Source organism: Sinohyriopsis cumingii, chromosome 9 (genome assembly GCF_028554795.1).
Source record: "Sinohyriopsis cumingii isolate HCF-2022 chromosome 9, ASM2855479v2, whole genome shotgun sequence".
Lineage (NCBI taxonomy): Eukaryota > Metazoa > Mollusca > Bivalvia > Unionida > Unionidae > Sinohyriopsis > Sinohyriopsis cumingii.
In genome coordinates, this window is record NC_142969.1 from 42,861,754 (window position 1) to 42,886,512 (window position 24,759).

The following is a 24,759-nucleotide window of genomic DNA, read 5'->3' on the forward strand; positions in this document are numbered from 1 at the left end:
ACTAATACGTTGATGAAATTTGAGCTGACACTAACGATTCTAATACTTAGTCGCACGAGCACTAAGCATCTCACAACCATAATTTTCAAATATTGTAGAAAATTTTTTTTTATGAAAGTCATATACTGGTTGTAATAAAAATACAAAAACGAAAGAGCACAAAATTCTCTTTATTTATTCCGAGACCTACTTCCAGAGTTTTGTTGTATCACGTGATTACCACGTTGACATGTGCTCTCTCATGCAGAGAGCAGGCGAAGCAGGGAACCTGATTACTATGCTTGATGAATCAGACTGGCCAAGTTTCTTGTAGTTGTTCTCGAAATAATTATGTTGAGAATTATGTTCTTTATGGTGTTTAGAAAAGTATCAGACTTTCATTTAATATAACTGAAATTTTGTACAACAACATTAAAAAGGTGTTTGTTGTTGGTATTACATGACTCTTGGACTTCTGATGTCGTTGTTTAAGAGTTGTGATGTCATGTGACTATTAATACAAATGGCGAGTACCGGGTCAGGTTTCATCTGTGCCGAGTTTCATCTAGTCTGTCAGTGGATTAAAGACATAACAAATATAATACTTCCCATTTTTGAGAAAGTAAATAATTTTCCTATCAATTTCATACAGGTATAAGTTGATTTAACATAGTTTAAATTTGCTAGGCCCACTGGTAAGCTATCTTGCAGTGGTGGCAGATTCCACATTTTTTATATGTAATTGCTCTGAACCTAAATGTCCAAATGTGAAAAATGGGGTTGGAATATTCAGAGGAAACCTGGATTAGAAAAATGTTGAATCTCTCAGCTGAACTTTGGTGCAAAACTATTACACAGTGACATGTAGCTTGAAGCATTGGTTTCATATCTTAAATAGAATGCAGGAGAAATGGGAAATTGTCGTTCCTTTTATTATATACAGTAATACCTCGTACATTTGTGTTTTGTGATTCGCAAAATTTTCATTGGTACCCTCTACGTACATGTTTTCTTTATTTTATTGAATTGTACCTTCGTTATATGACTTCTGTGACAAATGAAGTTTACCTAGTTTACCTTCCTGACAATGACAAAGAAAACGTCAGTCATTAAGTTTACAGTCCCATTCGTTACTTGGTTTTACCTTACTGTGAGTGCAAAAGAAAATGGCAGCCAATGAATTAGTATAGGGGTAATATTAGTATACATGTACCGTACTGTAAATGCACTAGTGTGGCAAATACCCATTAGGCGATACTGTACTCTATTTTTACGTCAACCATTTATTTCTCTTTTTAAGGGTAATGTATTAAGCTAACTTTTAAATGAAATTAAAGTGCTTTGGGAGCATGATTTGGGTCATATTTAGGGTTTAAACCCTAGAAATAAGCATTTATTAGCATTTTTAGTGACTCGTACCAAACATTCGCGATTCCTCCTGATCCGCGACTGGTTCTGGAACCTAACCTCGCGAATGTTCGAGGTATTACTGTATTAAGAAACAATAAGAGCCCATGTATCAATACAGGTTTTGCAACTGGTTTATTGAACTACAAGAAGATAAGTTGATTTTACAGAAAATTCACTCTTTGTTTATACAAAAATATATAGTTTTGAAGATCTTTGTCAAAATTTAAATCAATCCTTTTGTAAATATCTTTAAATGATGGAATTTTTAACCAATCATCTTAAGGAGTTTATGCTGGTTGAAAAATCTTGTTTGAGATTTTATTGGCACATTAAAATTCAGGGTTAAACTTTTTTTGTTACAAGATAAGATTTTTGCATTTATTGGTTTTTTTTTCATACTGTGATAGGAAATGTTTACTTTGTATAACATGCACATATATTGCTCTAGAATTCTTTAGAATTAAAGGTTTGAAAGGAAACAAAATAATTTTTGTTCATTAGCGGGTATGTTGTTTCCACGTAGTAACATAATGCAGGTCAGCAAAGTAAAGTTAGGATTTGTATTCTGTACATTGAAATGGCTTTAAATGCCAATAGTCTGATTTGTTTTGTGTGACTCATTTTGTGGTTTTGTACATGATCATCTTTTCTGACATATATGTTTTTGAGTCTTGCAAGAGAAGCTTCTTCATATTTGGAAAATGCTTGTTTTATAATCCAAAAAGTTCTTTAATTCCTTTCAGTAATGGTCATATATTATCCTTGAAAAAATAAATTTCGTCCTGGAAAAGGCCTGGAAATTTATATTTAGAAAAGCGTGGGAACCATGTGCCATGTTCTTAGTGCCCAATTCCTAGCACTTAGATCCTCTTAGTATTTAAACATATATTGTACATGATCTGTTTTTTTAAAGTCTTAACATTCTCACACCAGTGTATATCGACAAAAAAGTAACATAGAGAGAGAGGAAAACAAATAAACTGCATTGATTTTCATTATAAATAACACGCCTTTATCACATGTAAAAGCAAGGTTTTATTTCCCTAAAAGCATATTTGAACTGTTCAGCGTACCTGGAAATTACTGAGAAATACCATATTTTATGAAAATCTAAGTTTCACATTGAAATCCCAGATAAACATAATATTTCATATGGTTCAAATCATCCAAGAATCTGTTCCAAATCAGGCCCTAATCTGGTCGGAATCAGACCATAATTTAGGCCGAATAAGTCTAGTCTGAATTAGCCATGGTCTGAATCAGCATATTACCATAAAAATTTAAAATTATAAATAGCACGTACTGTATTCAAAATTGCCAACATTTGGAGATCAGCAGTTTTCTCATCAACAGTGTGGAATTTGCAAATATGTCAAAACCTAAAAGATTTTTAAGGTATTTTATACCTAATAAATACTGTGATATTTCTACCTTTCTTCACATAAATTAAAGAGACAGTGGAAATATGTATCCCTTGTTTTTACTATCTAACCAATTTACACACCATGCCATTCATTTATCACCTCCCTGCTGATTTAAAAAAAATAAAAGGTTTCAATTGTTAAAAGAGCACAAAACTTAGTCTGTTTCATTCATTGATTTTTAAGTTCTAACTTGTCGCTGGCAGCCGAAACACTGTCAACTTGTTACATGGTTACCATATTTGCATGGAAGAGTGTGTTTTCAAGCAACAGATGTGATGTAGTTCATCCACTTTTATAATAATAATAATAATAATGAGGACTTTGTATAGCGCCTAATCTTTAGAAGCTCTGAGTGCTTTACAATATTAGACAACACCTATAAGATAAAAAACATAATGATATGATTACAAAAACAAACACCATGAAATTAGAAAACATAATAAAACATGCTGAGAATATTTAAGGTAGGAAACATTATTAGGTCTTTAAGTTTGTTCATGCAGTCGAAATAAGTCAGTTTTGAGAGCACTCTTGAATGTGATCACTGTGTCTTTGTGTCTAAGTTCAGTGGGCAATTCATTCCACGTTGCTGGGCCCTGGTATGCAAAAGAATGCTGTCCATATGACTTTGTTTTCATAGTGGGAATAATGAGTATACGATTGTCAAAAGAGGAGCATAAGTATCTTGGTGGTGTGTACACATGGGTGAGGTCGGATAGGTATGTTGGACTAGAGTCCAACAGGGAAACGTAGCACAGAGAACAAATTTTGTGTTTGATTCTGGATCGAATGGATAGCCAGTGTAGGGTACAGAGCAGTGGGGAGGTGTGCTCTGATTGTGGTACTCTAAGTATGATCTGAGCAGCTGTGTTTTGAACTTTTTAAAGTTTCTGGAGCAGATATTGAGATGAACCAGACAGAATTGAGTTACAAAAGTCCAGTCTTGAAAGTACTAATGAACACAATGTTTTAGTGGCATCAGCTGAAAGATATTTGCGAATTGAGCTGATGCATCTCAGCTCAAGATATGCAGCCTTGCATATGTTCATGACATGTTGGTGCAATGTGAGAGTCTGTCCAGAGTAACACCTAGGTTTGGTACTGATTGTGTGAATTTAATGTTGGTGTTGCTGATATTTATTGTTTGAGGTAAAGGATGTGAATGAGAAAGTCTTTGTGTTGTGATCAGAATGGCCTGTTTTATCATCATTCATCTGCAGCTTGTTACATGTCATCCATGATTTCACATCAGAAATGAAACTCTCTACACCTTGGATGGTAGCATCAACTTCAGTTGGGTGGCTAGATTTGTATATTTGGGTGTCGTCAGCGTACAATCGGTGAGACACTAGATGATGATCTTTGACACTTGAGAGCGACTGAGTGTATAGAATGAGGAGTAACAGGTCCAAGAACAGTCCTCTGTGGAACACCACAACATAGATCAACTGGGCTGGAGTGTATTCCATTTGCAGATACAATTTGTGTCCTGTTGACCAAGTAGGCCTTGAACCACAGTAAGGCTGTATCATGAATGCCAAATACATGCTGGAGACGCTGAAGTAATATATCATGGTCTGTTGTGTCAAATGCTGCAGACAAATCAAGGAGGCTGAGGACTGTAATCTTTCTGCTATCCAACGCAGAGAGAATGTCATTAACTACTTTTAGAAGAGTAGTTTCAGTACTGTGGCAAGGGTGATTTGCAGATTGTTCATTGCTAAAAAGACTGTTTGAATTCAGATGAGATACAAGCTGGGATAGCACAACCTTTTCTAAGATTTTTGATATGAATGGGAGATTAGAAACTGGGCGGTAGTTCTTTAAATCGTCATGGTCTAGTGTTGGTTTCTTCAGCAGAGGCTTTACAGTGGCAGTTTTGAAAAATGATTGGAATTCCTCAGATGAGAGAGAGGTATTAATAACATCAGTTAGTGAAGACAATACTGGATCTAAGCACTCAAGCAGCAGTGATGTTGGAATCGGATCAAGTTCACATGACTTTGGTGCACTCTTCATCAGGATTATATATACAAAATCCATAGAGACAGGTTCAAATGCTGCTAATGGTTGCTGCGCAAATTCTGTATCCCAACTTTATGGTGACAACGAGTCAATTGAAATTGTAGTGTCAGGCTTATCTCTAATGGTTTGTACTTTGTCATGGAAGAAATTTGCAAACATGTCCGGAAGGTCGACTGGAGAGAAGGTAGTTGGAAGTGGTGTACGTTTGTTCCTTGATATTAGCTTGTTAGTAATCTCAAAAAGCTCTTTGCAGCTGGAACTTTCCATGATCTTAGTAGTGTAGTGGGCTGATTTCACTGCATGGACTATATTTGTAACATTCTTCTTAGCGGCTTCATAGATTTGCTCATGAATAGTGAGTCTGGTGGAAAGCCAAAGCCTCTCGGCTTTACGGCGGTCTCTTTTAGCAGTGTGAAGCTGGTCCCTAACACTGGTATACCATGGAGAACACTTTTGAATTGATACTCTGCACTTGGTAGCTGGGGCATGTTTGTCGAGCAATGAACACAGGCAGTTATCGAGTTGTTCTGCGGTAGGAGGTAAGCAAATTGTTAGGTTTGCTTGGATGTCATGTATTAGTTTGGTTCTATTTATCATACGGAGATTTCTCTTAGTAGCAGATAAAGGTGGAGAGTTAGGGACTGATACGTTAAGATGGCATACAATGCAGAGGTGATCTGATGCAACGTCATGGGATACCAGGGAGGACCGTAGAATGTTATCATCAGGTCTATGAAGAATCCAGTCTAGAATGTGACCATGTTTATGGGTGGGTTGGTTAACTGACTGTTTGAGGTTGAAAACATTAATGGAATCTATGAGTTTTGATGTGTTTGGGTTTCCGGGACAGTCAGAGGGAAAGTTGAAATCTCCAAGAATAATCAGGTTGCCACCTATCGAATTGCCATACTCCAGGAGATTCGGAAACTGCTCCAAAAAGAGAGATTCAGCCAGCTTGTTTTTTCTACAAGGAGGAGGGCGGTATTGGCAGAAAAAATGGACTGACCTTTGCTCCAGTGTGAGTGTGGTTTGGACTAGATCAAACGATGTATGGTCGAAATTTAATGTTGTGGTTTGGTTAAGACGTTTGATCATGGAGTTTTTTGTGATGACTGCAATTCCACCTCTGCGAGAGTTACAGGGGAACGACTTGATGGAGTAACCAGTGGGTGTTAGATCCGCACACTTGGGCTCATTGCCTGATGTTTTTAGCCATGTTTCTGTCAGGAAAATGATGTCAATATTCTGGTCGTTGATAAAATTAACTATTTCTGTGCGCTTTTCCGGTGGTCCTACTGACTGGGCATTGAATAATGCAATACATAGAGATATCTCTTGGATAGTTGACACAAAGGTTGACAAATTAGAAGGGATTTGAATTAGGTTATCTAAATTAACTGTCAATTTTTTTTTAATAAGGGAGATAACTGGAATTCTTCATCCTGTTCTACACCGGCCAGCTTTGAGACAACATTTCTTTTTTAGCTTCTGTTTACATTAGTGCCAGTTCGTTTAGTCTAGAGCACAATGTAGTGTGTGGAGAGCTAAGGAGTGATCATTTAAAGCAATTCTTTAAAAACATTTAGTTACATCTCATTGAATACATCTATAAAAGAGATATTCCTTTATATTTATTCAGTTTGTTTAAAGAAAAATCATAAAACTAGACATTGCAGATATTGGCCACAGATGACACAACCTTTTACTGAAATAAGTTGTTCAAGAAACTAGAAAAAGACAGTAGGCAGTTTGTCTCCATGTTTACATGAGGATTTTCCATTTGCTTTGAAATGCCAGTAAGTCGACAGTGTTACAGACTCCTTGGTGACAGGTTATAAATTATCAATCACTCAGTGAAATGACTTAAGTTTTGTGCATTTTTTATATCCTTGGTGCTTTTCGTTTTTTGGGGGGTTGTAAATTGATGTTTGGGTACAAACAAACATGAGGGTGTGCAAATACTTTAGAGATAATTGTCCCCGTTTGTACATTGGAATTTTGCTTTAGAGGTAATCGTCCCCGTTTGTACATTAGAACTTTGCTTTAGAGGTAATCGTCCCCATTTGTACATTAGAATTTTGCTTTCGAGGTAATCGTCCCTGTTTGTACATTAGTCTTTTTTCTTTGTTATTTTGTGAGATTGAATCTTACATTTGTGCTAATTGCAGTTGAAATGACATGTGGAGGATCTTGTATTTTTTTCATTTGCAAATAATACATGAATGAATGAATGAATGAATGAATGAATGAAATGTGCTTTTCTTATATCCAGTTTTGAAATGATATATTAAACTATAAGTTAACTAAATTTACTGTTTTCTTCACAGTAGCAATATCATCTGTCCACATGTATTAAAGGTTTCTAACATTGGACATAGATTTATACAATTTTGTTTTTCAGAAGTATGCATTTAGGAAGAAAGGTGTGAAAAACACTGACTGGATTTTTTAAAATTAAACTTAATAAAATTTTAGTCACTTTTGGACATGGAAGTTTTGAATGATTTCATTTTTAACTCCTACAATTGATACTGTTGTTAATCATTTTGCAAGCTAAGCATCTATTTTAATTTTTTAATTATTTTATAAGTCCCAAAACCAAACTCTAAAATAAAGAGCTGTCCAGAACATACAGTGCACAAAAATTACTTTAGAAATTAATTTATGGTGTCCCAACATATATGGTAAATACAGTAACATGCAGAGATGATGTGCTTCAGTTTTAATGGCATCTTAAGTAGCAATACAAAGGGAGTGTTTCTACTTTGCATGCAGTATTCATTTCTTTGATGAATATAAAAGAGCTTTAATTTTATTGTTTATGAAATTTATAATCACTGCAAAAAGACATATATACAGTAAAGCATGACAGACTGATATTGAAGCCCAGCTTTTTTTATCTGGACCATAATACAGATATTACCAGTAACTTTGTGGGCAGTACTTGCTGTAAATCGCATTACCTGTGGCATTTATTTAACTTCCGTTGTTTTGTATTCTTTTTTTCTTTCAGAAACTTGCTGCATTTAATATTGTACCATTTTTACATGTAGACTAAGGAGGATGACTCCACCACCAGTATATTTGTCTTGACATGTCTGTAATAAATGGGCAGCTGTTTTGTGAAATCAGTTTTCTAAAAGCTTAGAGAGACTGAAATCCAACCTGATTCAAATCAGATCTCCACTTTTATACATGAAGATCTGACAGCGAATGCTTAGGGTTCATATTCTAGTAACCTGTGTTAACTTATTACCATAATCACTATTTTTAATCAACCAATAGATGAAGTCTTATATCTTCACATGAAGAGCATGAATGTGTACTGAATGATTTGATTCACTTTCAGATTCTTGAAAGCTGCATTTCCATTGGCTAATTCAAAATTCAGGATTATATATTAGTAAGAAAAAACAAAATATGTCCTTCCCATATTTGAAAATACTGGTCCATTGCCACATTTCTTTAAGAAAAGAATGGCAATGCAATATTAGAAAAAAATCTGAAGATAAGTTCAGAAAATGAAGTGCTTGATCAAATACTGGAGGTAGCCCATTTCCACATTTCTTTAAAACATGGGATACGCTGAGAGGAGGAATAGAGGATACCGAGTACAGAGGGAAGAGTACTGATGGCTGGGGAAAGTGTTGGGAAAGGACGTCCCCCATTTCTATCCAGCTGGATTACAATACAGCTGTTTTGATTGTGGTATTTGCTGTTAATTCAGCCCTATGGAATTCCAACTACCTGGGGAAGTGGATGTTATCTGTACAAGTTAATATCCTGATGTAGGTTGCACATCAGAGTAGGTGAAATCTGTTACTTCCTGATAGGTTTTCCAGTCTCAAGTATTATACACAAAGATCAGCATGAAACATGCAGTGGTTTTATGTGATGTTTTCTTAATTGATATGAAGTGAATATTGTAATCTTGAAGGGACAGATTTTTGCAACTTGCTTCAAGATACTTAAGTGCAGAAAGTGTAAAATTCAGCTAGCAAATAAAAATTGGAAATGTATTTGTCCATGGGAAAGTAAACTTTCCCAAAAACTTGAAATCCTGAATTGCCTTATGTACTGACATACAATCATATAGAGCAGTGACCATACTGGGACTCGAACTCACAATCTCATGATCCACCATACCAGTCACTTGGCCCCACTGCTAATTGAAGATTCAGCAAGATTAATATTTTGTAAAATGTTTAACAAATATTCACATTTTCCCATCATTGATATCATGATCTTGTGATTGGTTTTTCTCAAATCTGACATGTGACCTTTTTTTAAATTTCAGTTGAACTTGGTCATCTTACAAGACTGACGCTAAGCCATAACAAGATACCATGTAAGTAAATTCTTATCAATCCTGTATTTTTTAAGAAATGATATTTTCGGATGTAAAATTATTTGAATGATTGGTGTTTGGACATGTCAGTTGATTCTATCTGCTAACTGGAATTAAACTTTTGTTATACTGTATATATCTGAAACCATTTTAACTGATTCTTAATGTGAATCATGTACAATTTATCTTTATGAAAATGGATATTGATTAAAGTACTACTTGTGTTTGAAATTTAAACATCTGCTGGATCTGTAGCAGAAGTTTCTAAAAGTGTTACTGCTTTACTCAGGAAATACACTGTTTTGAGCCACCAGGTAACCAGCAATTGTTAATGCTGTGTACCACTTTATTTGTAATATTTATAAACATGTTAAAATTAAATTAATCTTTAGAAAGATACATTCATTATTGCTGAGTCGTTTATATAATTCTGAGTTAAATTCATAAATAATGATTCGGACATTTTTACAGTGATAAGTCCTGACATATTGCCATATAAACAAAGTGTTACGGTGGACTTATCAGTGGCAAAGGCATGCTTTTATAACATTATATAAAAGATAGGGGATGGACTTTGAAGTGTCAAAGGCATAGTTTTATGACATTAGATACATGTATGCAGAGAGAATGAACTTTTCATAAAATAAGGTTTTATTAACGTTGTGATTTTGTGCATCTAAGAAGACTGACACATAGATGTCACTGAAAGCACTGAAATAATTTTGTTCTTGGTGGTTGATATTGAAGCACAGATTGAATGAACACTTTCTTTGCCATATCCGCCATGTAAAATTAAATGGGTATGCAGAGAGAACGAACTTTTCATAAAATAAGGTTTTATTAACGTTGTGATTTTGTGCATCTAAGAAGTCGGACACATAGATGTCACTGAAAACACTGAAATAACTCTGTTCTTGGTGGTTGATATTGAAGCACAGATTGAATGAACACTTTCTTTGCCATATCCGCCATGTAAAATTAGATGGGTACGCAGTCAATTTAATGTCTTGAGTGAAATTAATTTATCTTATTTATCTTTCTCTTTTAAATTGCAAGGAGATTAATTTCCTGCTCATATATTGCATGCATATTGAAGCTTAAAAAAGCAAAACAACTTAGTTTTAATTCATATACATGTAGCTTTGATAACATGTTAAAATATACATTTAATTTTATTTTGTCCCATTCTCATTAGATTTTAATTCTGTAATCTTTTTTTCCAGCTATACCACCTACCATCACTAATCTTTACAGTCTAGAAACTCTGAATCTGTTCAATAATCATCTCAAGGTAAGAAAATCTACCATATATCAGTGTTAATAAATTGACATCTTAATATAGCCGATTGCTCAGGTCTTGGAAAATGGTTAATTTTTTTACACCTTTTAGTTTCAGAACTTTTGTTGCATTTAGCATGTGAAAGTGACTAGTATTATATTAATATCCATTTAACCGCTCTATTGGCCTAGTGGTTAGAGCATCCGCCTCGGATGCGTGAGTTCGTGGGTTCGATCCACGGCCGAGTCATACCAAAGACTTACAAAAATGGTACCAAACAGCTGCCTCGCTTGGCGCTAAGCATAAAGAGGTCGGTGTTGGGACTGGTCAGCCTGGTGTCAGGATAATGTGACTGGGTGGGACATCATGCTACATGTCTGCGGCATGATGCCCCAGTACTAAACATCACTATAAAACTGTCACACTGCAGACATTGTAGCGACATGTCTGCAAAATTGTTAAAGCTATGTTAAAAATCCAAATCACATCACGTTAATATCCATTTCTTTCTCAAGTTATATAATAACTACTGATTTATTCATTGAGATGGATCCCTCTTCCTTCAAATAAAAAAAGAAAGACGTAATCCACTAGATTTAGTTCTTTTCATTACCTTCATACATGTACTGCATTCTGTCACTGACAGTCCAAAGTTTCTTTACAGGAGCTACCGACAACATTAAGTTCCATGACAAAACTGAGAATCCTAAATGTGGGGTAAGTTTACCAGAGGTACCCGTAAAATTAAGTTCCATGACAGAACTGAGAATCCTAAATGTGGGGTAAGTTTGCCAGAGGTACCCATAAAATTAAGTTCATTGACAGACCTGACAATACTATATGTTTGCAGAAGCTATCTGCCACATTAAGGCCCCTTACAAAACTGAAAATCCTAATGAGGTAAGTTTTATTTCAAGCAAATACAATAACTGATTTTTCTGTGATACAAAATTCTTGATTGTGAGAGTCCCCATCTTCAGGATTGTATTTTCTGGTTCTGGACTATCAGTTTTCAAAACTGAGTCTGTAGTTTTCATCTTACAGAACTTGCAATTTTGCAGAAAGTTGATCATGAATTTCTATCATAATCGCAATGTGAGCTCTGAAAGGTTAAGACTAAGGAAGATCATTTAATTAAGTCATCACATTTATTGTTTTGGAAGTAGAGTTGTTGTTACTTCCCTTTAATCAGAACCATAGAGATGTCAGTAAACACAGTACATACATACAGTTATTAGGGTGTAAAAAGTGAACTCAGACTCAAGATTCCAAAATTTAATCCAAACCAAGAATTGATCACGCACAAAATTATTTGAATGATGGGTGGGTGGAGATAAATGTTACATGTATTGATCAATTAATTGAAGTCATCAAACTTATCGTTTTGTTATTAGAGTTGTTGTTACTTCCCTTTAATCAGATCAGAACTATAACTATGTCAGTAAACACAGTACATACATACAGTTATTAGGCATAAAAATTGAACTCGGACTCAAGGTTCTTGAAACCAAACCAAGAATTTAGTCGAGCACAAAATTATTTGAATGATGGGTGAATGGAGATAAATGTTACAAGATTACATGTACACTGTAGGTTAAAGATTTATTACCATATACATGTAATCTTGGTCTAGCAACCATATGCTGCACATTTAACAACCATTCATTCATATTGACAATTTTTGGGTCCTCTCCAATATTATCAAAGTCGTTCAGCATACATAAAGTTGTGCAAAAAATTAAAGCCAACATTTTTATATGTTGTTGTTGTTGTAGGATTTAACGCCACTTTTCAGCACACGATAAGCGATACATGGTTGGTGGAGGAAGAACCCGGAAAGAACCACCGATTTTTATATGTAAACCTTGTTCAGACTAGGCCCAGGACACTTGTCATGCAGCTTGTTCTTGAAATTAAGGATAATCCAGAACATTTCAGGACATGTTAATGAATGACCACAACATTCATGTGCATGACTTCTATTGATAATTGGTTGTTGTATTTACATGTTATACAGAATTTGTAATCGGAAATGAAAGCAATTTTGTCAGTATTTTACTTAAATAAGTTCAAATACAACACCAGTATGGTGTTCTTTATTCAGGAAATCTGCAAAATCAAATACAAAGTAACAGTTTAATTCAAGCAGTCCGACGATGAGAAACAAGACTAATTAATTATCTGCAGGATCCATTAATTATCAGTTTTCTGGTCATTAATACTTCATTAGTATAATTAATGAGTTAATTATTGTCTCTAATATTTTATTGGTGCAATTGATGACTTATTTAATGTCACAAATACTTAATTACTATCACTATGATACTTAACAGGTGTAATTGATGACTTAATTATTGGCTTTCTTACACATGACTTCACATATACAGGTATATGCAGTAATTTATTACAGTAGAAAATTTTCTCCACCAGCTCTTTAAAATATACAATTCTGACAGTGAAATTACTGAGGATAACTTTTGATGGTGATAAATAGGAAAAAATACTAGAGTCTGCAACAAAAAATACAGTCACCTGACTAAAACAATTATTTAGTCCCTTTTCAGCTATTTCTGCATGAGTATCTGATTGGTATATTCTGTAGCAAGAGTAAATGCTAAGCAAACCTTAAAAAATGATCTGGCTGACTCAGACTCAGATAACATTGCAACTGCCTTCCTCGGTGGCCTAAGTGATTCGAGCATCTGCCTCGGGTGCAGGAGGTCACAGGTTCAAACCCCGTCTGAGTCATACCAGAGACTTATAAAACATGGTACTAGCAGCTGCCTCACTTTGCACCCAGCATTAAGAGGTTAGTGTTAAGACTGGCCAGCCTGGTGTAAGGATAATGTGACTGGGTGGGACATGATGCCGCATATCTGCAGCATACTGCCTCTGTGCCAGACAGACATCACCGTAAACTGCCACCCACAATGCAGACATCATGGCAATATCCCTGAAAAATTGTTAAAGCTATGTTAAAAATCTAAATCAAACACACACACCAAATATGTGAACAGGCACAGGTGGCTTGTTAATAACGTAAAAGAAAATTGGTCGTTGTCCAAGGACTGAAGCACTGTATGCAACATATTTACAGCAGGTACAAAATAAATTCACATACCTTGTGTAATGTTATTGATGCAGTATGATAGGTTAAAACAGATTAATGATAAACTGAAGTAATTTGGGGAAGAATGAGAAGTTCATTATAAACAGTTTTTGTTGTAGTCTGTTGTTGTTGTATGGTTTAATGCCATTTTTCAGCACAAGATAGGCTATACATGGCGGCCAGTATAAATGGTGGAGGAAGAACCTGGGAAAACCCCTGAAAGAACCATCGACCCACAAAATGCTACTGGCAAGCTTTCTCACATACCCACATTGGCCAAAACTGAGACTCAAACCTACGAAACAGATGTGCGATGACTGATCCATAAAGGTGAGTGCTTTAGACCACTCGGCCACTCAGGGCACCTGTTTTAATCTGTAAATTAAAGAATTTTTTGTCTTCTAGACCTTGACATAATTACATGTGTGTTGGAAAACAAAGAAAGTTTTTAATTTGTTTATATTTATTATTATTCTTACAGCATAACAGTAAAAACAAATGATATTGATGCTAAACTTTCCCTCTGAAGTTAACATAAATTCTATTACATCTGTTTTGTGTTGGGTTAAATTTTTTCTTTCTACACAGTATGAACAAATTGTCCTCTTTGCCTCGAGGGTTTGGAGCCTGTCCTGTTCTGGAAGTGTTAGACCTAACGTACAACAATGTGAATGAGAATGGCCTCCCAGCCAACTTCTTCCAGCTTGGTAAGTTTAACACAAATTTCAAAATCCCAAAAATTAAAATTAAAAGTAAATGTTATAGGTTTAGAATTGATATTTATAAACTTTAGTTACAGACCTGAATTAGAATAATGATTGGTCTAAAAGTGCATGGTGATAACTAGCCTGTAAATATTTCTTTGTGGACAACAGCTATGGATTACATCTCACTATTAGACAACATTCAATATGACTTCCTTGGACAGATTTATAATCAAATTTCTATATCACTTTTCTTGTAACAATGTTGGTAGTATAGTCAACAATACAGTTTTATGTTAGAAGTCATATATGGCATAAGAGGAAGTATCATCACAAGTATTAAACTGCACATTGAGAAACCCTGGTAGCTAATTTTTTTACATTTATTATACATTTGTTTTGCCATCATCTACTGACCACTCATGATGCCCCAGTGCTAAACATCACTATGAGCTGCACCACTACAGACATCATAGTGATATGACTGCAGAATTGTAAAAGCTATGTTAAAAATCCAATTCACACACACACACAAACAAACATGCATGCCATTATCTAAACAATTTTTTACTCTGCTGGTTAAAATTGGATTACATTACTGTAGAAAACAAGATAAATGGAATATTTGTTTGTTCAAGGAATTTCTGTAAATAAAAAAATCTTCAGCAATTTGGATATTTTCTTAATAGAAAAAAATAAAAATAAATTGGGAACAGCAAATTACAATGTCCAAATAATGATAGTTTTTTTACCCACAAAAACATATTGTTGGATATTTTCTCTTGATAACATAGTGAAAAACTTGGCGGTTTCAAACACTTTTCATTAACTATGTGAGAAAAGAGAGCTTTCTCAAAAAAGATTTTTTATTATGTGATAAAAGTCTAGCAAGTGTGTTATTTTGTGTTATTGTTGTCGTGGAAATTATTGTTTGAATACAGACTTAATTTGTAGATTCTCTACGTGCTTTATACCTTGGTGACAATGACTTTGAGATCCTACCAGCTGAGATTGGTAAACTGAAGAATTTAATGATAGTAAGTATGCATTTGATTTGATTTGATTTTTATTTATAATGATTTGTAACCATCTTCACCCCAGCTAATGAACTGTAGTGGGACCACTACAACTTTCTGTCAACACTGTTGTTACTACAGTATAAATTTGCCCATCCACCATGATTTGCCACTGCACTATAATTCCTCCATCACCATTTTCATAGATTTTAGGGCAGGCTAATGGGTTTATTTTAAAGAACAGTTTACGTAGTTTGCCAATCTCCCCCCTCCCCCCGTTTTTTTTTTTCTAAAAGCCTTGACCCTTTCTGTATTGATATTTCCTTTAAGGGGACTATAATTGTGAATATTATGGAATGTATGTGTGCTATTGTGCCATCAGAAGTTTTGGGTGGGAACAGTATTGGAAAAATGGCTCAGGTACTGCCTTCAGGTTGAGGTAAGTATCCTGAAAATACCCTGGAGGTTATGTGAACACAGGAAGCCTCAGAAGAGGCAAAATGCTTGAGAAAAGCTAAAATATTGGTTTGAGGGGGTTTTCCACTATAAATTAAAAGTTATTTGTAGGTACATGTTTGTATGGGTCTCATTTGATGAGATTATTCTACTGGAAATAGATGGATTTCTACCAAATTTTGGTAAGCAACTTTATATTAATGAAACCTCACACAAGGTTGATGATCAGCATTCCGTGTTGTCATTTTGAGGAGTGATTGCCCCTTATCAACCATCTCCCTAACTTGAATTTCCAGAGCATAACTATGCCCAAGTTATTGGATTTTAGTCATACACCACTGCCTTGATAACTCACGCTCGGATAACTCACGATCCCACTTATAACACGGTGTCTGGCATGGCTCCTGATTTTTTCCAAAGAAAATATATTTTAAATATCTTTATGCTGAACGTGAAAAAATTATGATAAGAATTGGTAAATTAAACCTTGATACAGCGCTCATTTTATCATCGAAAATGGTGATTAATGCTCGTAAAGATAGAATCCATATTGTGAAATCTGCAAGTTCTAAATAAGATATCATATATTATGTAAGATTTTTTTAATGATAAATAGATGTCAATACACTGTAAATAAACGGTCTGGTGAAATAGCAATCAATGAAAACTTCTGGTAAGTGCTAACAGGTGACAACAGAGAATGAAATAAACACCAATTAAATGCCTTGCTATGTGAAAGCCACGATCTAATCCTTTAATTCCGTTTCAGTGTAAACATTATAATCGCAATATATTCTGTTCATTGAAAACATGAAAAGAGTCAATGGACCATCACATCGAAACCCGTGAGTACTTCTGTGAGAACCTAATTACATGCCGGCTTTGTTTTGATCAACAACTTGGGGAAGTGTTTGTTGCATTAAAAAATCAATTAAAAGAGACCTTTGTTGTTTTATCACTTTGAATATGTCTTTTGTATCAAATCAAGCAAGGGAGGTACAAAGAAAAAATTCAAAGGCATGCAAATCTGAGCATAAGTTCTTGTGGTCACTACCATTATCAAAATTCATTTTTTTGACCAATCGAAAATGGTTTCACATTTTTATACGATGGCTAGAGACACAAAATGTTGATTTTGTAAAGATCATACAGTTGAAAAATCTGCTGGATTTTTATCAGTGGCAGAGAAATCAAGGAGTAACACAAAAAGCAATTAACTGATTTTTTTCAAAATATGAAGTTAACACCATGTCGGCTAATTCTGCACGTCGGGTAATTCTGTGCAACGATACGTCATTTCTGTAAACATTGAACCACCTGTTATTTTTGTTCAAAAATCCATCTTATATCAAGAAAGAATGATCATACTTTAATTAAGGAAAGTGATATTCATAAAGTGTACAAAAATATCCCGCATTTCGACTCGAAATGCATATGAAAGTGTGATTTCTAAATGCAACATGAAGACCCACTCCATAACGTTCTTGAACCAGTAACCCAGAAAATCCGATTTACTATGTATTTTTTATTATCATACAAATAAATACATTATATAAAAGAGGGAAATGTATACCTTAACACAATACTGCATTTTAATCCAAGTTTCCACTTTTGCAAGAAGTTGTCCCACACGTACAAAATCAAATGCTACCCAACGTGTCATCTTGCCGCTAGAACATACATTCTTAAGAAATTCCCTGGCATATAGTCTGTTTCCAACTTTATTAGTAATTTTTTCACCATCAATAAGACATTGTAAACACATTACATCCTATTCATTGTTTTTTCTCTTCCACAAAATAGCTTATTTTTTATAAAACGTTGAACTTTACTAACTTTTTTACAAGATCGGTTTAGTTTGCGTAATATCTCTTGCCATTTATTGGCATTTTTACCTTGAATTTGGTAAAACTAGCTATAAACCTGACCTAATTACTCGACTGAACTGCTGACAGAAACGGTCCAAAGTAATCTATTTCATTTCTCTAGACCAATGGATAACATTACATCTTTTCAATGTTATGCACAGAATAGGCCAACATATCATGAGTCATGAGACACAGGGGGTGGTATCCCTGTGTGCAAAATTAATATTATTTTGAACAGAATATTCTGGTGACAAATGCCTCTTTTCAAATGGTAAGGATTGCTGTATTTTATTTTTGTCAATTGGTCGAATTCGGTATGTGTTTTGCTTCAGTATTGGAGATGGAAACCTTAAGTGCGCAGAAATGCCCAACAGCAGTGTATATTTGTCAAGCATGTCACAAACGGCAAGTATTATCGTGTTCAAATTTACGTTGTTTTAAATTTGTAGACCCATTAAATTCATGTTGGTAATGATTAACCCTTGTGATTTTTTTTCATTTTACTTCTACCACAATCAAATCTATCGTTCGTTCATTCGCTTGATAGACAATATTTCTTGAAAAGAGTGTCGATCTTTGGTATTTTAAAAAAAAAAACGTTTAATTTGGATCAGACAATAAAACTAGAATGAATCCAATTCAACACACAAATTAGTGACATAGTACACAATGTGTGAAGTGGTACACGTGTTAAGCGAACGGAAACCATGTGGAATAATGTTTTTGATGATCTCCTCAATATACTGTAATCTATCCTGAAATTAATGTTGCTCTATGAGGGAAAAATAAACAGATTACACCGTTATGAAGAGATATTTATTCACAGTTAATCAGTTCATGATTATAAATTGAGTATTGAACACTTTAACCTGCCAACCCACCCACCACCCATTTGCTTTTATGTCGATTCCTTTATTGGTTTTGGCTTTTTTATAGGTCCCTTGATAACTCCTGCCTCACTTATAGTGTGGTCGATGTTCTTTTACCCCGATGTGTGCGAGTTATCGAGGAAGAGGTGTATTTGGCATGAATCTGAATGATTAAGATCACAGTCTTATGAGGGTCTGCTAAAAATCTTTGATGATTATTGTTACCATTAGGAGTTGCTTCTGTCAAAATCTGTTGAACTGAAATTACAAAGACATTTCTTTCTGTTTCAGTATATGTTGTGTCAGGACTGATCAAATCCCATGGCCCAATGTCCTTGAATATTCATTTTCAAAGTGAGACAAGTAAAATGTTCCAAGTCGCTAATCTGGGACAAATCCTTTTTCTTGATTTAAACAGGAGTCAGGCAAGACTGTACTTTCACGCTTTAATCACTTTTTCTACCTGATTGGCCGTTCCTACCCATGGAGCATACAGAACACTTGATTCTAACCCATTCCATGTCCTGTATTTGCCGGACTGTAAGACATTACTTTTTGACCAGAACATCTTAGCTTTGTCTTATACTCCGAATCGATTTATATATGTGATATGTTATCCAAATTGCTTTATCATATTTTTTCGTATGGAAAATAATTCTCCAAGAGTAAGAAAAATAATGTGTAAAAAGTATTTCATTTTGGGGAAGGGATCGTGTATGAACAAATATAGGATCCCACAATGAGTATTTTAAACAATTACATGATAGTCAGTATTAAAAATTAACACAGATCAGATGTAATTGTACTAAAGCAGCATGCACCAGTAATGTACGTTGTTTGTAATATACATTGTTGAAATATAATTACATATATGTGCATTAGAAATTAAAAGTTAGAAGAATAACCATGACAAAGACATATTCCATCACAATTTTCTTCTTACACATAATCCATATGCCCCATTGAGAGAGAGACAGACAGACAGACAGATGTCTTCACGATTATAAATCTCTATTGTTCACTTACCTGATGACTGATTATACTTGTGTGCAAGTGCATTACCATATTCCATATCAATTAATATCACTAGTTAACGCAATTCCTTCTAATGTTGTTTCCACTTCTATTATTAAAAGAATCACATTGCTTTGTAGTGGTATTTACATGCTCATTAAATATGATATAGGTGTATCCAGTCATTCCAAGATAACACCTGTTTGAGGTCAAGATTCTGCTATTTTTATTGCTACCTCATCCTATTAGACTAAACAGGGTCTTTCAGGAAAAGAAAGAACCCTTTTCTTCCCATCACCACTCTTTTGGTTACATCCATATGCAATACAGTGTACCATATTTGCTGTACAAAAGCATGATCATAAGATATATCACATAGACATTTACATGGGGAAATTAAACACCTGAATGGCTTGGTTGAATAGTAGGGATAAATGTTTCATTTAGAAAAGCGGCATTTTTAGTCTTATTAAACATTTTTATGGTGTGCATACATAACAAATGTGTTTCTTTATGACTATAATAATATCACACATTTGTACAATTTAGGTGGCCTGTGACCTTTAACTGCATATTGAGCTAAGCAACTAAATTATTAAGAAATAAAAATATGCTAAACAAATCAAACCTTGTATGATTAATTAGCAGTGTTTACAGTGTTGTATTATGTTTCTCAAACCAGATCTTCACAAATAACTCACTCGGATCTTAATCTAGTTAGTGTAATTAAATTAATGAAAGGGACTATACTGGCATTGTAATAGAGTCCTATATGAAGTTATTAAATGATAACCCTCTTAATCTAGTTAGTGTAATTAAATTAATGAAAGGGACTATACTGGCATTGTAATAGAGTCCTATATGAAGTTATTAAATGATACCCCTCTTAATCTAGTTAGTGTAATTAAATTAATGAAAGGGACTATACTGGCATTGTAATAGAGTCCTATATGAAGTTATTAAATGATACCCCTCTTAATCTAGTTAGTGTAATTAAATTAATGAAAGGGACTATACTGGCATTGTAATAGAGTCCTATATGAAGTTATTAAATGATACCCCTCTTAATCTAGTTAAATTAAATTAATGAAAGGGACTATACTGGCATTGTAATAGAGTCCCCTCTTAATCTAGTTAGTGTAATTAAATTAATGAAAGGGACTATACTGGCATTGTAATAGAGTCCTATATGAAGTTATTAAATGATACCCCTCTTAATCTAGTTAAATTAAATTAATGAAAGGGACTATACTGGCATTGTAATAGAGTCCCCTCTTAATCTAGTTAGTGTAATTAAATTAATGAAAGGGACTATACTGGCATTGTAATAGAGTCCTATATGAAGTTATTTAATGAGAGGAGTGATTCTTAAATTTTAATTGAGGATTCCGAGGATCAACATCCACATGTGATAATGCATTTGAAGCAAAACAATTCCACTTAATAAAGAGCAGCCTCTCTTCATATTTAAATAACCAAAAAAATTTATGATCACTTTAGAAGTAGTTGTCAAGCAAGATGCTATTTAATTTGTGGATAAAATGAGTTTGATTGTATATGCTTTCTGCAGTCATTCAAGTCAAAGGCCTTTTTCCGATGTTACAGTGAAATTCAGTTGTTTTTTTGGATGTGTGTGTGTTGTTTTTTTTGTTTTTTTTACCAGACCCATATTTGATTGCTTACACAGATCCATGCAAGAAATCTGGTGATCAAGACTCCAGTTTTTTGTCATTTACAAGAGTTTTGGCCCCAGATTATTAATCATTCCAACTCAGGTTTCAATCATTATTTATTTTACACCAAATTTGGCATGCATCTTTATAAGTTGACATGCTAGAAGATTACAGATTTATTTTGTCTTGAGTTAACCATGCTTTTCGAAATGGTTGCCAAATGAAATAGAAAAGGTAACACTTAAGGTGGCAGATGTAACATTGTCATGGTAAATTTATGACTTAATTTATAAACCTAGAACAAGTTCAGTTTGCAGAATTACAGCTCATGATTGCTCTTTCTTATAACAGTTTTGCTTTCCACAGCATAACTTTACAACAGATTCAACCGAATTAAACATGAAACTTTATATTGATGAGACCTGGAGTAAGTTTGAATTCTTGTGTTTTACAACTTCATGTAAACGTGTCTTTATCAAGGATTCATGGATTTGGCATGAAACTTTAACTTGAATATGCCATGTTTCGATTTAATTTATACTGTTTTATGGTATTAATTTAGAGAATTATGACCCCTGACTTCCGATCCTCCTAAACCCTAGTTTCTGTAATTTACCATGAATTTCAACTAAATACAGTTTGATTTCCATCTTTCTATGTGATGCTTAACAGGAGTTGATGCTCCAGATTCATCAGCCTCCTGAATGCTGGTTTCTTCATCATAGCTACCTGGGTGTGTTTCATTCAGCTAAATTTGGTGTGCAGCATTTAAGTTAGAAGCTTTTGGATAAAATTTAACTTTCAGTCAGCAACATTTCATTGGATTTACTGTATGAATACAATATCACAAATTAATAGAATGATAGCCCACTTTTTCCATCTATGATTTTTACATCCTAACAACAATTTACCAAAATCATTGGACTTGAAACAAAGATAGTGTATAGCTTTATGTTGTTGATCTCTTGCACAAGTTTTCGGCCAGCATTGTACATCAACATTTTATGTTTTGATCCATTGTTTTTTTATGGGGGGGATGGATCCCCCATTTGTTCCTCTTTTTATATTTTCCTTCTGAGCACATTGTAATAAGTGTGGTTCAATTGCTGTGCCGTCATCTCTTATATCTTCGCTTCATGCTTGCTTCGATTTGTATACCTGATAATGCTTTTGTTTCTTTTTAACATATTGGTAATTAATTTATACTCTGACAATCTCTTTGTTTCACAGTTGGTGTTACGAGATAATGACCTAATTGCTCTTCCAAAGGAGATTGGAGATCTGCCTCGCTTGAGGGAGCTACATGTTCAGGGAAACAGACTGACAGTTCTTCCCCCTGAGATAGGTAATTTTATTTCATAAAATAACACATTTATCTATGTATTATGTCATTACATAAAAATTGCATGTTGTATTTTGACCTAATTCCCAGCAGTGCCATGTAGCAATATCATTTTGTAACACAAAGTTATAATGCCTTAATTCAACTCATACACTTGCATATAAAAATGAAATTGCTGTAAGCAGCAAGTTGATGTGATTTTATGTAACTTCTTTAAAAAAAATTCCCAAGAATACTCCACTTGAAAGCAGAAGAACAGTTGTGGATTTTTTTTGCTAAAATTTAAAATTGTCAGAAGCTTATGCTAATATTTTGCCAAACGATTACTCATGATTATCTTCACATCATTGTATACTATAATGCCAGTAGCAACAAGAGTCTACGGAATGTAATCCTAAAGGAGATGCAGTGAGTTCACTGTGTTCATGGTGTGTAAACTTTGTTTGATTTTGTGGTTGTTGCAGAAAATTAACTTGAAAACTCAACAAATGATTATCCTTTTGTGGAAATGTAATTGCATCCCAAATTCACCGATTTAGGTACCAACAAAAATGTATTTTGTTTTGCAAAATCACCAAAAATTGATACCCAAACAAATTAATAAATTCACAATTTGGTTCTTTGATATTTTTCTTACATTTATAAACTAGAGATCACAATGGACTTTTTGCACTAAGCAATGTCTCCCAAGAGATGAAGAGATGAGAAAATGTTTGTCATCGTATATACAAGAATTAAAATACATTAAATTGCCATCTTATTTCACATATAAATTTTTATCTTAAATCTGAAAAACTGCTGCAATACAAAACCAGACTTTGAAAATATTTAACTATTCCTAGTTACATTACTGAAACTCTTCATTGGCAAAGGATCATGTTCTACATTTGTAAACAAAATATTTGTAAAATCATTTACATTTGTAAAATTTTCATTCATAAAACTGACATAGAGAAATCTCATTTGGTTTTGTGTCTTTAAATTTTGTGATGTCATGCACATCTTAGAACATCACATTTGTATGAAAATCATAATTCTTATATTAAAAACATTTTTGTATGCCTATAAATATATGTTTCATCACTAACAAAACATATTAAAGTCTATATTTTGGGGGAGAATGTCATACGGGTTTCGGTAGGGAAATGGGACGGTGAGTGGTGAGAATGTCCGAAATGGCGAAATCAACTTTTTCCTGGCATGTTGAAGTGAAATATCACAGTCAAAAGTGACTGTTTCACCAGAATTGTCCCTTAGCCTAGTCCCTGTTATGGTGTAAAGCAATTTTCTTCAGATGGATGATACCGTAGATTGAGACTATTGAGACATTGTGTTTTCACCAACAAACATTTGCTACATTTATCAGTGTAGGCCTAATATAGGTTGCTGTAAAAGGAACACTATAACCCATTGAAGGTCTTTTAAAGGATTCATTCTAATGTCTGTTTTTGATTTAATTTCTTGTATCTTTTAAACCCGAATCACTGTACATTTAGTCATTAAATTAGGATTACTTAGGACAAACAAGGTTCAACTGATGTTGTGTTTTGCAGGGAATCTTGACCTGGTGGGGTCCAAACAGGCCTTTAGAGGAGAAAATAATCCCTGGGTGGCTCCAATTGCTGACCAGTTTCAGATAGGAGTGTCCCATGTCTTTGAGTATATCAGGACTGATACATACAAGTTGTAAGTGGCATAGTAATCTCTCACAGTTGATGTTTTTTTTTACTGTATTCTGGCTTTCTCATTAATGAAAAATTTCCTATGTTAGAAAAATCTATTCCGTATTTTTAGGGCCCTGTATCAAAATAAAGGAGACATCACCTTTTCAGTTTGATTCCTGTTCTTATGTCAAGTTGTTTTTGTAAACATCATAGCAACCCTTACACATAAGTGGCGTAGCAATGTTGTGCAGTGAATGCAACTAAAAATGAATTCCAACTTTCTGTTTTATTACTGATTTGCTAAGTTTGCGCTGCATTTCATGTTCATATTACTGATAGTTGTTCTGTCAGCCAGTAATTAAAAGTTATTCCATGAAATCCAAGTAATTCATACTATGTTTTCTCTGTATCCTGTCAAAGTCAAAACAAGAAATAAATAAATCAGTTCATTATATAGCCTAACATACCTTCGTACACAGACAAGATTTTAAAAAAAGAAATAAGTCACTGCCATAGTTTCCAGTAAATCTGATAATATGCCACCACAGATCTGAACCAAACTTTGTGGATGGCTTGCAC

The 24,759-nt window shown here is 34.1% G+C and overlaps 1 protein-coding gene across 1 annotated transcript in view; it reads left to right on the forward strand.

The window, feature by feature from the left end:
- The window catches only part of LOC149791633 (ras suppressor protein 1-like), a 39,432-nt gene that overhangs the window by 5,531 nt on the left and 9,142 nt on the right, over window positions 1-24,759 (forward strand). Inside the window, exons 2-8 of the mRNA XM_089970193.1 lie at window positions 9,136-9,186; window positions 10,410-10,477; window positions 11,130-11,182; window positions 14,163-14,281; window positions 15,233-15,315; window positions 22,405-22,519; window positions 24,070-24,202. Coding sequence (XP_089826319.1) covers window positions 9,136-9,186; window positions 10,410-10,477; window positions 11,130-11,182; window positions 14,163-14,281; window positions 15,233-15,315; window positions 22,405-22,519; window positions 24,070-24,202 — 622 coding nt within the window. The remainder of the gene's footprint in view (window positions 1-9,135; window positions 9,187-10,409; window positions 10,478-11,129; window positions 11,183-14,162; window positions 14,282-15,232; window positions 15,316-22,404; window positions 22,520-24,069; window positions 24,203-24,759) is intronic.